Genomic DNA, 14,611 nt, shown 5'->3' on the forward strand with positions numbered 1-14,611 from the left:
CTATAAGCCTTATATATCACCTGTCACATCAGCACTTTTAATCTTGTACCCATTACTCTGGCCTGGCCCAGTTTTATTGTGTTTTAGCGTATTGTTTATTGCTTGTTGTTTATACTGTTTTAATTGTTTTTAATTTGCCTTTTGTTTTGTATTGTTATATTGTGTGTTGAGGCCTTGGCCTTTGTAAGCCGCATCGAGTCCTTCGGGAGATGCTAGCGGGGTACAAATAATAATAAAAAAATAATATCCACGGATTCTCTGTCCATGTAATGCAGGCATGGGCAAACTTCAGCCTGCCGGGTGTTTTGGGCTTCAACTCCCACAATTCCTAGCAGCCAGTAGTTTGCCCATGCCTGACCTGATGACACTTAGTGTAGGGAACCAATTGGGGAAAAGATAATGAAGATGATTGCTAAAGATGAAGATAAAAGCTAGTGTTTTCTTCTGTTTCCTCAGCAAAGGGGTGAATGAAGGGATCGAGTGGATGGTGAAGTGTGTGGTGAGAAACATCCATCGCCCTCCGCGACAGAAGGACATCACGTAGAGAGCGGCAATGTGGGATTGAATTTGGGACTCCTTTGTCCTGCAGAGACTCCTTCCTCATTGTCTTTCTGTCTGCCTCCTCCTCTCTTTCATTCCTTCGCTCTCTCTTTCCTGAGGAGATTCCCAGGACTTCTGGTTCCTTCTTAGCCGGCATGTGGCAAATGAAAGGGTACCCGTGTTTCCATTTGGTGTCTCATGGGACAACCCCATAACTAAGAAGGATTTTGACTGAAGTCTTTACCTAGCAATGTCTCCTGAGCAATAGGGCAGGGTGCTTGTGCATCTGCCTAACTATTGATGCCCCGCAATTTGCACAAGGCTCGGGTTTCTTCCACATGGCTTTAACTTGTGGGACTAGCAATTCTTCAGGCATCCGGTGTGCTTGAAATACTGGAAATATCTCATTCTAGTTCCCATTTGTTATCAGACTGAATTGTTTCAGCTGTGTCTGAGTGTATTTGTATGGCAAAAGGGGGTTGGAAATTGTTACTTTTGTAACAAATACATTATTTCTCTAACCCAGGAGGTGATGCTGGGGCTCATGCCTCCGCTTCCACTCTTACTATAAATCTCCATAAACAAGGTTCACGTTGACTTTTACTCTTTTTGTTTCTACTCAGCTTTGTCACTTTCGTCTGCAGTGTTGCAGAAGTAAAAGCCAAAGGCTGTAGCGTAATGGTTACTCCCACAGTGAGGTGTGCTAGATGAGGACAGGCACGCTTACGATCTTTTGCCTCTTGTTTCAGTTGCAAGAATGGGAAAAAATAGCTGGGAGCAATTCTGAAACTGAATGGGACTGAGTTGCTAAACCTGTTTCCAGGATGTAGAGAGACTGTTCAGGGATTTCTGTCAAATAAACTTTGGTTATCTCTCTGTGTAGGTTTGCCTTTAATGCAATTTCAGAAAAATTTATATGCCCAGAACGCTGTTTTGCCAAGTGGGCCTCTTCATTTAAATAAGTGAGCAAACTGTGGACTTGTTTCCACATGCACAGTGCATACACACACACACACCAAATATGATGATTTTTAGACCTCAAGAATCCAGACCAACCCTTGTCTTAGCAAAAAAAAAAAAGAGAGAGAGAGAGAGAGAGAATAACTACTTCAGGAATTCTCAAGATGCAGTAATATACCTTTTACATAGGAGCCCCAAGTAATCTGTGTTATTTTGTCTTTGGAGGCACATCTCCCTCTCCATTGCTTGTGTCAAGTACATTACATGGCACTGGATTCAGCGTACCCCAAAATACTTCAATGCACACTTATCTTTATTCCACCAAAGATTGAGGATCTATAGATCTTTTATAAAAAGTTCTTTTAATTCATGGTTTTAACATTTTCACAAGTGTCCTAACCCCACGAATATGGATAGCCAACTGTATTGGTAACTGGAGATTATCCTTGGAGGTTTCACTTGTGTTACTAATTTTGACTGGAGATGGCACTAGGACCAAACTGAGTCTTATATTGTCCTGTTCTATCTAAACTGGGAGCTATTGAAATTTTCTGCCCAAAACCTAATCTCAAGGAAGCTGAAAAAAATAGGAGTTCACAAACAGGTGGCTCAGAAGCAGAGGTGTCAAAGATATAAAGTTAACCGAATTCAGATGGCTCTTGCTGGACTCATTTTCAGGGTTTGTGTGGATATGCAAAACTGCAGCTAATTGCAAATCCTATTGACACGCAGGACTGCGCTGGAGGACCTAAAAATAGCCCAGGAAGGACATATTTTGTTTGACATGGATAAATGAAACCACAGGTAGAGATCCCATGGATATGGGAGTCAAGTTGCATTGTAAGATGTTTCAGTTTTGGTTTAGCTGTTGTTTGTTTGTAATCCTGCCCTGTAGCAAAGAGATAAAGTCATTTCTCGTGGGAAAACCTGCTGTTGTTCCCATGAGAAATGACAGTATCTCTTTACTACAACAAAACCTACAAGGGCTGCATGGTTTGGAAATCTTACCTCATAAATTATCTTATATGTCCAGCCAGCTCCCAGTGCTGTCTCTGTAGAATAAATATCTCACAATGAGGTTAAGGAAGAAGCAAGGATTATGGACATCAAATAAAAAGCAATGGGGAGTGGAAAATCCCTCCCTACTTTTTTCAGTCACATCCAATATATACACAAGGTTTGGGTAAATCCCTGCTTGGACATGGTGTGGTGTCCCTTCCTAAAGTGTCTCATTTCCATGTGTGCCAGGATATCCTGCCAGCCTTCTTTGATAATCTTTCTTCACCTTTAGAAGTGTCACTTCATTCCCTGGATGTTTGGCAAATCCTCGCCTTTATGTCTACAGAACATCATCTCACAAAAAATCGCCCACGCTGTTTCTTAAGTACTGTAAGGATGCATTAGACTCTCCAAAGTCTTCTCAACATTTGTCCCCTTGGATCACAGCTACCATGCTCCTCTCCTATCAGCTCTCTAACCTGCAACCTTTACAGCAGTTGAAGACCCATCCAGTTAGAACAATGGCAATCTCTCAAGCCTTCCTGTGGCGTGGGGTCCATCTACTGGACAGTGTCATTGTCCACTCCTCTCATGGTCACTGCAAGCTGGATGCCATTTCTAAAAAGAAGTCTGTTTTTGGCAGAGCTGAACTCTACTCCTTGGTGGCATAATCCCACCGCCCACAGTGGGTAGCTTGCTAGTCACTCATATGTGCAATTTCACAGACACCACGAAAAAGAATGAGTTGCTTACCTGTCACTGTTTCTTTGAGTTGTGATCTGTGAAATTCTCACATCCCTGTCCATCATTCCTGCTGTTATCATGCCTCTTCTCCTTAGTTGTCAGTCAGCAGCTGGAGGAACTGAGGCTGTAGCCCCACCTTTGGTATATATGCCATCAAAATGTTTCAGTAGAAAACCATCAAAATGTTTCAATAGGAAACATCTAGAAGGTTCCGAACTGCATTGTGCACGCGCAAAGTAAACCCATATGTGCGAATTTCATAGAACACCACTTGAAGAAACACAGTTACAGGTAAGCAACCCATTCTTTCCAGCTACAATCTTTTGATTGTATTACCGAAGGATGAGATATTTGTGGCTCCATATGGCTTATGTAAACCAAGCAGTTCCAGTGTGTTTTTATCTCCACAGTGTGGAGAAAGCAGACATGACCACATCATGATGGGTCGTAAAGAAGCAGGGAAACTTCAACACAGTCTCACAATGTTGTTGTCATTCAATCAGAAAGTGAACAATACCACTGGGAGTTTCCCCAGGAAAACAAGGCAGACAATGGAGTTTGTGCAACTGCAAGAAGGTCAGTCTTCTAGGAGAAACAAAATAAAAACCAATAGTGTGGGATGTCGGGGGAGACTTCTCATTCCTTATCCAACTTAAAACCGAAGGATGGTTTCTGAAAGATATCAGATCAGGAAGCTGGAATTTCCCAGTGCCTTCAGGATATCAGCCATTATATTGGATTCGCTATTAGATCCATAACAGGTCAGATTCATTTGAGATGTTGATGGATTATCCCAAGACATGAGATTTGAGGGCCTAAACCTGAGACCTGATCCCCTGTGATCTGATATTGGGTGCATCTACTCTGCAGAGTTAATGCACTTTGACACCACTTGAACTGCCATGGCTCAATTATATGTAGTTGTAGTTTGATCAGGAACCAGAACTTTTGGCAGAGAAGGCTAAAGGTCTTCTGAAACTACAACTCCCACGATTCCATAGCAGTGAGCCATGTCAACTGAAGTCGTCTCAGACTACTTTAATTCTACAATGTAGATGCACTCATTGTAAGGCTGATATTACAGAGAATGATGTTACCAGATTTTAGTCCATTGAGCATCAGCCACAGTTGGGGAGAGTACGTTATTCAGATTTAAAATGCTTAGCCTAATAACTGAGAATATACATCCATACACACTGTGCAAGATGGCACTCTCATTCTGAGATTCCTCCTATGAAACTGGGAACAGTAGAAGAGGAGTCAAGCACAGAAGTGAGCAAAGGCTCAGGGGCTAAAAGAAGACCAATAAGCCAAGGAGATAAGCTGCAAAAGATGAGAACATGTACTTCTAGGAATACTCCAACATTTTCCCAATAATGATCTTTATTCAAGGAAGAGATGAAATAATACTACGTCTGTTCCTGCACAAGTTTATGTTACATGCTGTCTTGTTTATCATGTACTCTTTGATTCTAGGATTCATCCCTTTGTCCTGGCATGATGGAGAGGGGCCAACCAGGCTGCACTGCCTTTTGGTGTTGTGTTTGCTGCTTGTTAAGTCTCTGAAATGTTGATATAAGAAACATCCCTAGACTTTTCAAGGCCTATGTAATCTTGGGCCGTTGATAACTGCTGCTTATCTGTGTTCCAGTAGTAAACATTCAAATACAGCTGCTTGAACTCCTGTTTATTTCCTGTCAGACCCAAGGCTACCCGGATACAGATGTTGATCTGATTGCTGGATAATATTGGTTTTGCAACAATGGGGACCATGAGCAATTACAGCAAATGCCAGAATATCCAAACAGACAGAATCACAGAGTTAATTAATTGTAAGCATCTTTGAGTCCCAGTTTTGGAACAAATGTGGGATACAAACATCATCATCATCATAATCATCATCATGTGTCACCATTACAAATACTCACTTTCTTTTTCTCTTTTTTTGCCCTGAGTCTCAAGAACCTAAGTGTTTTCATCCTCTCTCTCCCATACAACCCTAACCACGTAACTTTTGGGGAGAGATTGGGCAAGGAAGCAATTAGACATCTTGTGGAGCTGGCCAAGGTGCTGAAGTAAAAGCAACTTGTTGAAGAGGGATCCATAAGAAAAAGACTTCTTGTTTCCAAAGACCCCCCGATAAAACATGGGTGGACAACTTCCTTAATTCACCCCAACGAAACCGATGACTAACTAAACTGAAGATGTTGTATGTTGGTCATGAGATAGCATAACTCATTGGAAAAATAGCAATATTGCTCAGAAAAGTGCAAGTCAGTAGGAAAAGAGGAAGATCATATGGTAGCAGTCAAAGAAGCCATGAGTGCCCTGGGTCTGCAAGACCAGAATACGGATGCTGAAGACTGAGGATCTCAGAAGTCTCCCATCCATTTAAGTCAGTGATTCTCGACCTGTGGGTTCCCAGGTGTTTTGGCCTACAACTCCCAGAAATCCCAGCCAGTTTACCAGCTGTTAGGATTTCTGGGAATTGAAGGCCAAAACATCTGGAAATCCACTGGTTGAGAACCACTGATCTAAGTCATCTTGATGGCTCTACTAATCACAACAAGCCATTGGACATTGCATTCTGCTCTTGCTGTGCAACTAGATCAGGCATGGGTAAACTTTGGCTCTCCAGGTGTTTTGGACTTCAACTCCCATAACTCCCTTCTGGCTGTTAGGAATTGTGGGAGTTGAAGTTCAAAACACCTGGAGGGGTGACGTTTACCCGTGCCTGTACTAGATGTTAATGGAGCAGAAGTAGCAGGAACAGCAACCAAAAAAAGGACAGTGTTCGCTATGTTGGCTAGTGAACGCTGTCCAAAAAGAAGAACCTCCCTCAAGCCTAAAGGAGATGCTGAGGAATTCCAGGTGTTGTGGGCTTTCTTTCAAAGAAAGGAATTGGCAAAGCCACTTCTAAGTATTCCTTGTCTAAGACAACCTTCAAAAAAGCATGGGGTCACCATAAGTCAGCAGGTCATTTGAAGGAAGATTCACACAGACACCATGGGGAATGCTCAGTAGCTGTTTCTGAAATCCCAGTGAATCAAAGGGCCGGGAGGGATTTTTTTCTTCAAGATAAACAGGTCACTGAAAGTATGGTCCAATAGTTACTCACCATCCAAAAATGTGCCACTGTATGGTTGTAATCCTTTTGGTTTTGAATGTTTGAGTCAATGAATAGATGCCTCTATCTGATTTAGTGGCTTTACGGTATTTCATAGAATCATAAAGTTGGAAGAGATCACAAGGGCCATCCAGTTTAACCGCTTGCCAGACAGCAAAATAATAATAACAACAACAACAATCTGAATCCAGACTGACAAAGTTCTGGAACACAACACACCAGACATCACAGTTGTGGAAAAGAAAAAGGTTTGGATCATTGATGTTGCCATCCCAGGTGACAGTCGCATTGACAAAAAACAACAGGAAAAACTCAGCCGCTATCAGGACCTCAAGATTGAACTTCAAAGACTCTGGCAGAAATCAGTGGAGGTGGTCCCGGTGGTGATCGATACATTGGGTGCCGTGCCAAAAGATCTCAGCCGGCATTTGGAAACAATAGACATTGACAAAATTACGATCTGCCAACTGCAAAAGGCCACCCGACTGGGATCTGCACACATCATCCGAAAATACATCACACAGTCCTAGACACTTGGGAAGTGTTCGACTTGTGATTTTGTGAAACGAAATCCAGCATGTCTATCTTGTTTGCTGTGTCATACAACAACAACAACAACAACAATAATAATCCAAGCCCTCCCAGGAGATGGCTATCCAGCTTCTGTTTAAAAACCTTCAGAGAAGAAGACTTCATCAGTCTCCCTGGCAGCACATTTCACTGCCAAACAGATCTTTCTGTCAGGAGGTTATTAAGATGAAATCTCCTTTTCTGTAGTTTAATCCATTGCTTTTCCTTAGTTCCATTGTCAATATAACATCCTGCAAATATTTAAACACGGCTGTCATGTCCTCTCTCTGCCTTCTGTTCTCCAAGCTAAACATATCCAGCTCCTTTAGCCACTCCTCATAAGGTTTGGCTTCCAGATTTTGGACCATTATGGTTGCACCTTCTAGCTTGTCCATAGCCTTCTCGAATTCCCGTGTCCAAAACTGGACACAGGGTTATTCCAAGTGAAATCTGACCAAAGCAGAATAGAGGAGGACTATCACTTTTCTTGATCTAGATCAGGCATGGTCATACTTCGGTCCTCCAGGTATTTTGGACTTCAACTCTCACAATTCCTAACAGCCGGTAGGCTGTTAGGGATTGTGAGAGTTGAAGTCCAAAATACCTGGAGGACTGAAGTTTGCCCATGCCTGATCTAGATACTATAGTCCTATTGTTGCAGTCTAGAATCATATTGGCTTTGGGACGAAAGGCTTTAGTTCAGGCCTCTGTGAAATGCTTACATCTGAGGAATTTTCCTTATGTGCCTATAAACTTGTGCAATGCCTGAGAAGTACTATTGCATGCCACACAGGCAACTTATGATTCAGTATGACACTACTTGTTAGATATTTTCCATCTATGAGTGGTTGCCTTTCTCTAAGTATCCTAGTAATCTCATCGTACCTGATTAGATCAGAGGTTCATTTCCAGGAAGGCTTTTATCATGCAGTTTATACACGCAAAGCTCTGTACAAAAACAAGTCCTCTCACTCTCTCCTCCTCCCAGCAATCTTCACAGCAATTCTCCCTCTTCTTCTTTATCTGCAACTAGCTTTGCCCGGCCACGCGTTGCTGTGGCGAAGTATGGTGGTATGGGAAATAAAGTATTGAGAAATTGGTGGTAGTTAAGGTAAAGGGTAAAGGTTTTCTCCTGTAGAGTAAAATCTCACTTATCCAACATTCTGGATTATCCAACGCAGTCTGCCTTTTAGTAGTCAATGTTTTGTAGTCAGTGTTTTAAATTCATTGTGATATTTTGGTGGTAAATTTGTAATACAGTAATTACTACAGGGTATTACTGTGCATGGAACTACTTTTTCTGTCAAATTTATTGTATAACATGAGGTTTTGGTGCTTAATTTGTATAATCATTACCTAATTTGATGTTTAATCGGCCTTTCTTGAATCCCTTCTTATTATCAAACATTCTGCCAGCCTGTTTATGTTGGATAAGTGAGACTCTACTGTATATTTATAATCTTATATTATCTGCTTAGAACTGGATTATATGAGGCCCCTTCTTCACAGTTGTATAAAATGCACACTGAAGTGGATTATATGGCAGTGTGGAGTCAAGATAATCCAGTTCAAAGCAGATAATGTAAGATTATAAATGGGTTATATAGCTGAGTAGAAGGGCCTTGAGTCTGCACTGCCATATAATCCAGTTAAAATCAGATAATCTGTATTTTATAGGCAGTGTGGAAGAGGCCTGATTGAAGTGGCCCTGGGCTGAGTGGATTGCTAGGAGACCAAGTGGGCGGAGCTTAGCCTTCTAACTGGCAGCAATTGGATAAAAACGATTATTCCTCTCCCTCTAATTAGGACTTTATTTTTCTTTTCTTTTTGTTGTATCAACCTAGAGGCGTGGTTGAAGGGTTGTGCTGTCAGTTTTCGAGGTTGGGGTGCCTTTAGTTTTCTTGTTTTGTCGGTTGCCGGGATTCCATCACTCTTTTATATTATCTGTAATGGTCAGCAACAACACCAGCATAAACACTCATCCACAGTCATTATGCCATCTATCCCACTTTCATCCTAGAAATGACCAATCCCATGTTGTATTGCATCATCCATGGTGTCCCAACATTGCATCAGGCATTGCACTCTAGTTTCTTCATCCTCTGAAACTTGCCTTGTTATTCTGACCCTGCAATTGGAACCTGGATATGATGACATACTTTGCTTTCATTACATTTCCAGACTTTTTTTGTTGCTTATCCTGTTTTGATATGGTTTAAACTGGATGATGATGTGGTGACTGGACATCTCTCTCTCTCATTCTAAATGGTTCGTTGCTCCAGGGAAGACGCATGAACTGTGTTGATCTTGGAAGTGGTGATCCATGGAAAAAGCATGACTAGCAAACTTCGCCCTCTCTTAAGGGTGTTTAGTCTTGGTTTATGTGGAAAGCCGCCTGGGGAAAAGAGTAAGAGAACATCACACTATTGACCAATATGGCATGGAAGATCTGGGACAATGATTGACTTCCTGGTGAGATTTTATCATCTTGTGAGAATGTTTGCCCATTCAGCAGCTGGAAAGAATCTGGATGGGATTAAGATGAATTAATTCAAGTGATGGTTAATCACAGAACCATAAAGTTAGAAGACACCACAACGGTCACCATTATCCACTCCATTCTGCTATGCAGCAATACACAATCCAAGCACTTCTGATAGATGCCCATCCAGACAATTTATGAAGCAACCTAGGAGACTCTCCAAATTCTAAATGTGTCCATCAGCCCAGAAAGGTTAGAAATCGTGATGCTTATTATTTGTTTTATTTTATATCTTTCTCCCAATCTGGAAACCAAGGCAGCTCATGGATAATTGTCCTGGAGAAATGACCAAAGTGTGATCCATGATCTACATGTGTGTCAATTTCTCCACAGAGAGACAGTGTAGTGCAGTGGTTTGTGTGTTTGACTACAGCTTTGGTTTATGCATTGGACTACAGATGTGATGGCAAGCCTGAGCCTTTGGGAGAACTATGGTATTTGGATTTATTCAGGGGCTATCTGTATATCTTCTGTTAAGATCAAGACCCTTAACATACAGAGGCACTTTAGGCAAGATGAAAGTTAACCAAAACGAGTTTACTGAAAACAGGAAGAACAAAGGGCTAACTTCACCTGGGACTACTGTAAAATAGCTTAAAACAATACATTACAAAAGGAGATTTTGCTGGTCACAGTCATCTCTCTGGGATCCTTGAAAGTCTTTTGCCTCTGATATAAAACGATGGACTTGGTCTTCTACTTTGTGAAACTTGGGCTGACCACAAGCTTCTGTTGTCACTGGGACTGATGGTATATGAAGAGTTTATTAGTGCGAAGGATGCCAGGTAAAGGATGCCAGGTAAAGGATTGCTAAGGTAAAGGTAAAGGTTGCTAGGGCCTAAGATTTCCAGACAATATCCAACCTTTACCTTTACCTTCTTTATGCAATAGAGTCACAGAGTTTAGAGGATAAACTCTGTGGCTCTATTGCATAAAGAAGGGAGGGCCTAGCAAGAAAGCTCTGTGCAGGCAAATGGACTAAACCAACTAAGGCTGGTCTCTAGTGGGTTTTTTTAAAGCTCCACCCAAAAACTAATACAATGGAGTCATTTATATGAGGGTTGAATGAAAAGTAATGCCTCCACCTTCGTAACTCCTCAACAGATGGCAGTCCTGGTCTGCGGTAGGTACTGGCTTGTTCAGTAGACTCTCCTCTACAGTTCCATTTGGTGGGAAGCCTTAGCATTGAAAGGTTGTGTTGTTAATGTGCAAAGTATGGAACCCTGCACAGACGGTCGGTCAATGCGACTTAAGCAACGTGCAATCATTGAATGCTTGACAGCAGAAGGAGTCACCCCAAAGGAAATTCAGCAGAGAATGCAAGCTGTTTATGGGGATTGTGTTGATGTGAGTCCTGTGCGTCGTTGGGCAAGTAAGTTTAGAGATATTGAGGTGGGAACATCTGACTCCCGTGAGAAACAAAGAGTTGGACTTCCTGTGACAGCAACCACCAAGTTTCACAAGCAAAAGATTGACAGATTGATTCAGGACGATCGTCATATTACTTAAAAATTTCAAGCATCATCGGCATTTTACAAGAACCTATAGGTCACATTATTGCTTTGATTGGCTATCAGAAGATCTGTGCACGATGGGGACTGTGAGACGCTGGTTGAGGAAACAGAGTGCCGACTTCTTCCGTGACGGCTTCAGAAAACTTGTTCATCGTTGGCAGAAATGTATCCAATTGTCTGGTGATGATGTGGAAAAGCGAATAGTGCTAGTTAAAGAGCACATTCTAAGGATTATTTCTGGGTTTGATTTATTAAAATATTCCCATCCAAACCCAAGTAACGAAGGTGCAGGCATTACTTTTCATTCAACCCTTGTACTATTGGGGAACCTAAGCAGAGGGAACTGAAGCAAAGGAGAGGAAAAGTCAGAGACAGGACTTCACAACAGACCTGTGTTTAGAGCCACGGAAACCACTAAGGATGCATCTGCACTGTAAAATCAATGCAGTTTGGTACCATGTTTAATGTATATTATATTTAATGTAATGTCACAAACATAGCTTGTGGATATACATACACATGGATATAGTTATGTACTTGGCTGTCCTTCAGTCGGCAATGTTGCCATTCAAGATAAGTGTGCAATCAATGTGTTAATGCTGCATGTAATCTATGAAAAGAAAACATGTTCCTACTTTTAAGCCTAGTTCTTTCACCTTTGCCTATTTAAAATTGCCTTTTAAAAGTCATATGACTCCCTTGTGGCAAAATGTGGCTTGTGATTCAAGGGGACGGAAACAAAACTAAGCCATAGGTTGATCAGTTCCTATTGGAACAAGTGGCACAAGGATCACCATTTAAAGAAGTGTTGCATTCTGTATTATTTGCGGTAGAATTAGATAATGAGAGAACTATTGGACATGTAAGCCCCTGACGAAGAATTAATCATGAGGCATTTCAGCCTCCTTGGTATTATTGGATCTGTCCCAAATAAAACTCAGTCTTGACTCAGCCTCCAAGTCTCTTATACCAAAAGAAAACTTCCTTTAAATAACACAAATTATTTTTGAGTTGTTTTAGGTGGTTTTCCAATTCATTAAATAAACTTTTATTCAGTTCTTATTGGCCAGCCATGAATATAGTCATAGAACCGGGAAGAAAGAGAGAGTGGCAAATTACACAAGGTTGGAAGCCAAGGGAACCCAGTAGAGTTGCAATTGCATTGTAGAATGAAATCAGTGCAGTTTGACACAACTTTAACTGCCATGGTTCAAATGCTGTGGCATCCTGGGATCTGTAGTTTGGTGAGGCACCAGTCCTCTTTGGTGGCGAAGGCGAAAGACCTTGTAAAACTACACCTCCCACGATTCCACAGCATTGAGCCATGTCAGTCAACATGGTATCAAATTTATCCAAAGACATTTCAGATTCTTTGGATAAATTTACAAATTCACACCCTTTAGATGAGGCATGGGAAAACTTCGGCCCACCAGGTGTTTTGGACTTCAGCTCCCACAATTCCTAACAACCTACAAGTTCTTAGGAATTGTAGGAGCTGGAGTCCAAAACATCTGGAGGACCAAAGTTTGCCCATGCCTGCAATTTGGCCTCTGTACCTATGGGATGGATCTCACCTACACAAATCCAAAAATACAGTAAATAAAATAAATAAATATATGCCCATTTAAGGAATTTCCTATGTTTTCCAGGGCAATTATATTGTATGCTTTTGCCAGAAGTTACCATAGGATCACCATAGGAGACCTAAAGGCTTCAGAGTGACTGTATGGTAACTTATGGCAGAAGTCATTATTATTATTTTATTGTATGACACAGCAAACAAGATAGATATGCTGGATTTCAGATCACAAAATCACAAGTCGAACACTTCCCAAGTGTCTAGGACTGGGTGATGTATTTTCGGATCATGCGTGCAGATCCCAGTAGGGTGGCCTTTTGCAGTTGGCAGATTGTAATTTTGTCAATGTCTATTGTTCCCAAATGCCGGCTGAGATCTTTTGGCACGGCATCCAGTGTGCCCATCACCACCGGGACCACTTGCACTGGTTTCTGCCAGAGTCTTTGAAGTTCAATCTTGAGGTCCTGATAGCGGCTGAGGTCTTCCTCTTGTCTTTTGTCAATGCGACTGTCACCTGGGATGGTGAAATCAATGATCCAAACCTTTTTCTTTTCCACAACTGTGATGTCTGGTGTGTTGTGTTCCAGAACTTTGTCAGTCTGGATTCGGAAATCCCACAGTATCTTTGCGTGCTCATTTTCCAATACTTTTGCAGGTTTGTGATCCCACCAGTTCTTTGCTGCTGGCAGGTGGTATCATTTGGGCCACATTGTTGTGCCTCTGTTTGTAGTCTGTCTGTGTAATTTTCTTACAGCAGCTGAGGATATGATCCATGGTTTCGTCGGTTTCCTTGCACAGTCTGCATTTTGGGTCATCAGCTGATTTTTCGATCTTGGCCTTAATTGCATTTGTCCTGATGGTTTGCGCCTGGGCTGCAAGGATCAGGCCTTCTGTCTCCTTCTTCAGGGTCCCATTTGTGAGCCATAGCCAGGTCTTCTCCTTATCAGCTTTTCCTTCAATTTTGTCAAGGAACCTTCCATGCAATGTTTTATTTATTTATTTATTTCTGGTATTTCTACCCCGCCCTTCTCCCCTGGGGGACTCATGTTTTGTTGTGCCAGCTGTCAGCTCTAGTTTGTAGTGCGGTTTTCTTGTACTGGTTTTTTGTCTGCTGTGCTTTATATTATTATTATTATTATTATTATTATTATTATTATTATTATTATTATTATTATATCCTATAATGGTTTGCAATAATTCACTCTTTTCTGTTTCTAGGAAATATGTTGAGGAACGTATCCTCCTTGGATACAGGGTCATACTGTATTCAATGACTAAACTCTTTGAATGTATTAAGAGAGTTCAATGGAAGTTGTATGATTATAGAGAAGAAAGGCAGCACCAACCTTCTGTGACTAATAGTTTTTGTTGGACAAAGGACTCTTGTGTAAAAAAAAAGTTGGGAATTATAACAGCTGGCAAAACCAAAGAGTTTTAATTGACATAACCATCTCAATCTTGTTAGAGTTTCGAAGCAATCTGAGTAATGGAAATTCTTGTGGCTTGACATAATGTTTAATCAGCATTTCCCTCCTCCTGTATCACAGCCGCAGGACAATGTGGTCTGTCTCACCCTTGTACACATTTTTGTTGAATTGCTTGGCTTTCTTCCCAAGAAAAAAAAAATCTTTGATAGATTCACCTTAGGGTCACCATAAGTCAGAAATTACTTGAAGGCGTACAACAAGGGACCCTAAGAAAGATCCCAGAGTCACAACGAAGTCTGAAGGGGCCTAAGAATATCCAAGAATTACAACTTGTGGTCCACCAGAAACGTGGTCAGATGATGTTCTCGTCCTGTGATTGACTGCAGTAACACAGCCAGCCGTGACATAAGAGTTTCACAAGCACTAATAACCCTTAAGGGGGTACATATGGAAATCCTACCACCCTTCAGGCTAAAAGCATAATTCTCGTAACAATACCTCCACCTTCCTAACAATGGAGCCAAACCAAAGATTGCTACTACTCATTATTAAGATGGACATGACCCATTGTCCCACTCTGGACAGACAAGATTGGAACCATGAACACCC

The 14,611-nt window shown here is 41.5% G+C and overlaps 1 protein-coding gene across 5 annotated transcripts in view; it reads left to right on the forward strand.

The window, feature by feature from the left end:
* arfrp1 (ADP ribosylation factor related protein 1) overlaps positions 1–14,611 on the forward strand; it is a 53,389-nt gene that overhangs the window by 16,031 nt on the left and 22,747 nt on the right. For 2 of the 5 annotated variants that reach the window (XM_003226683.4, XM_003226684.3), the window contains exon 8: positions 457–1,416. The exons of the other annotated variants lie outside the window; for them this stretch is intronic. In XM_003226683.4, the coding sequence (XP_003226731.1) occupies positions 457–544 (88 nt within the window). In that variant the 3' untranslated portion in view covers positions 545–1,416. Of the gene's footprint in view, positions 1–456; positions 1,417–14,611 lie in introns of those variants that run through there. 5 annotated transcript variants of the gene reach the window in all.

The sequence above is a fragment of the Anolis carolinensis genome, chromosome 4 (assembly GCF_035594765.1).
Source record: "Anolis carolinensis isolate JA03-04 chromosome 4, rAnoCar3.1.pri, whole genome shotgun sequence".
In the NCBI taxonomy this organism is placed as follows: Eukaryota; Metazoa; Chordata; class Lepidosauria; order Squamata; family Dactyloidae; genus Anolis; species Anolis carolinensis.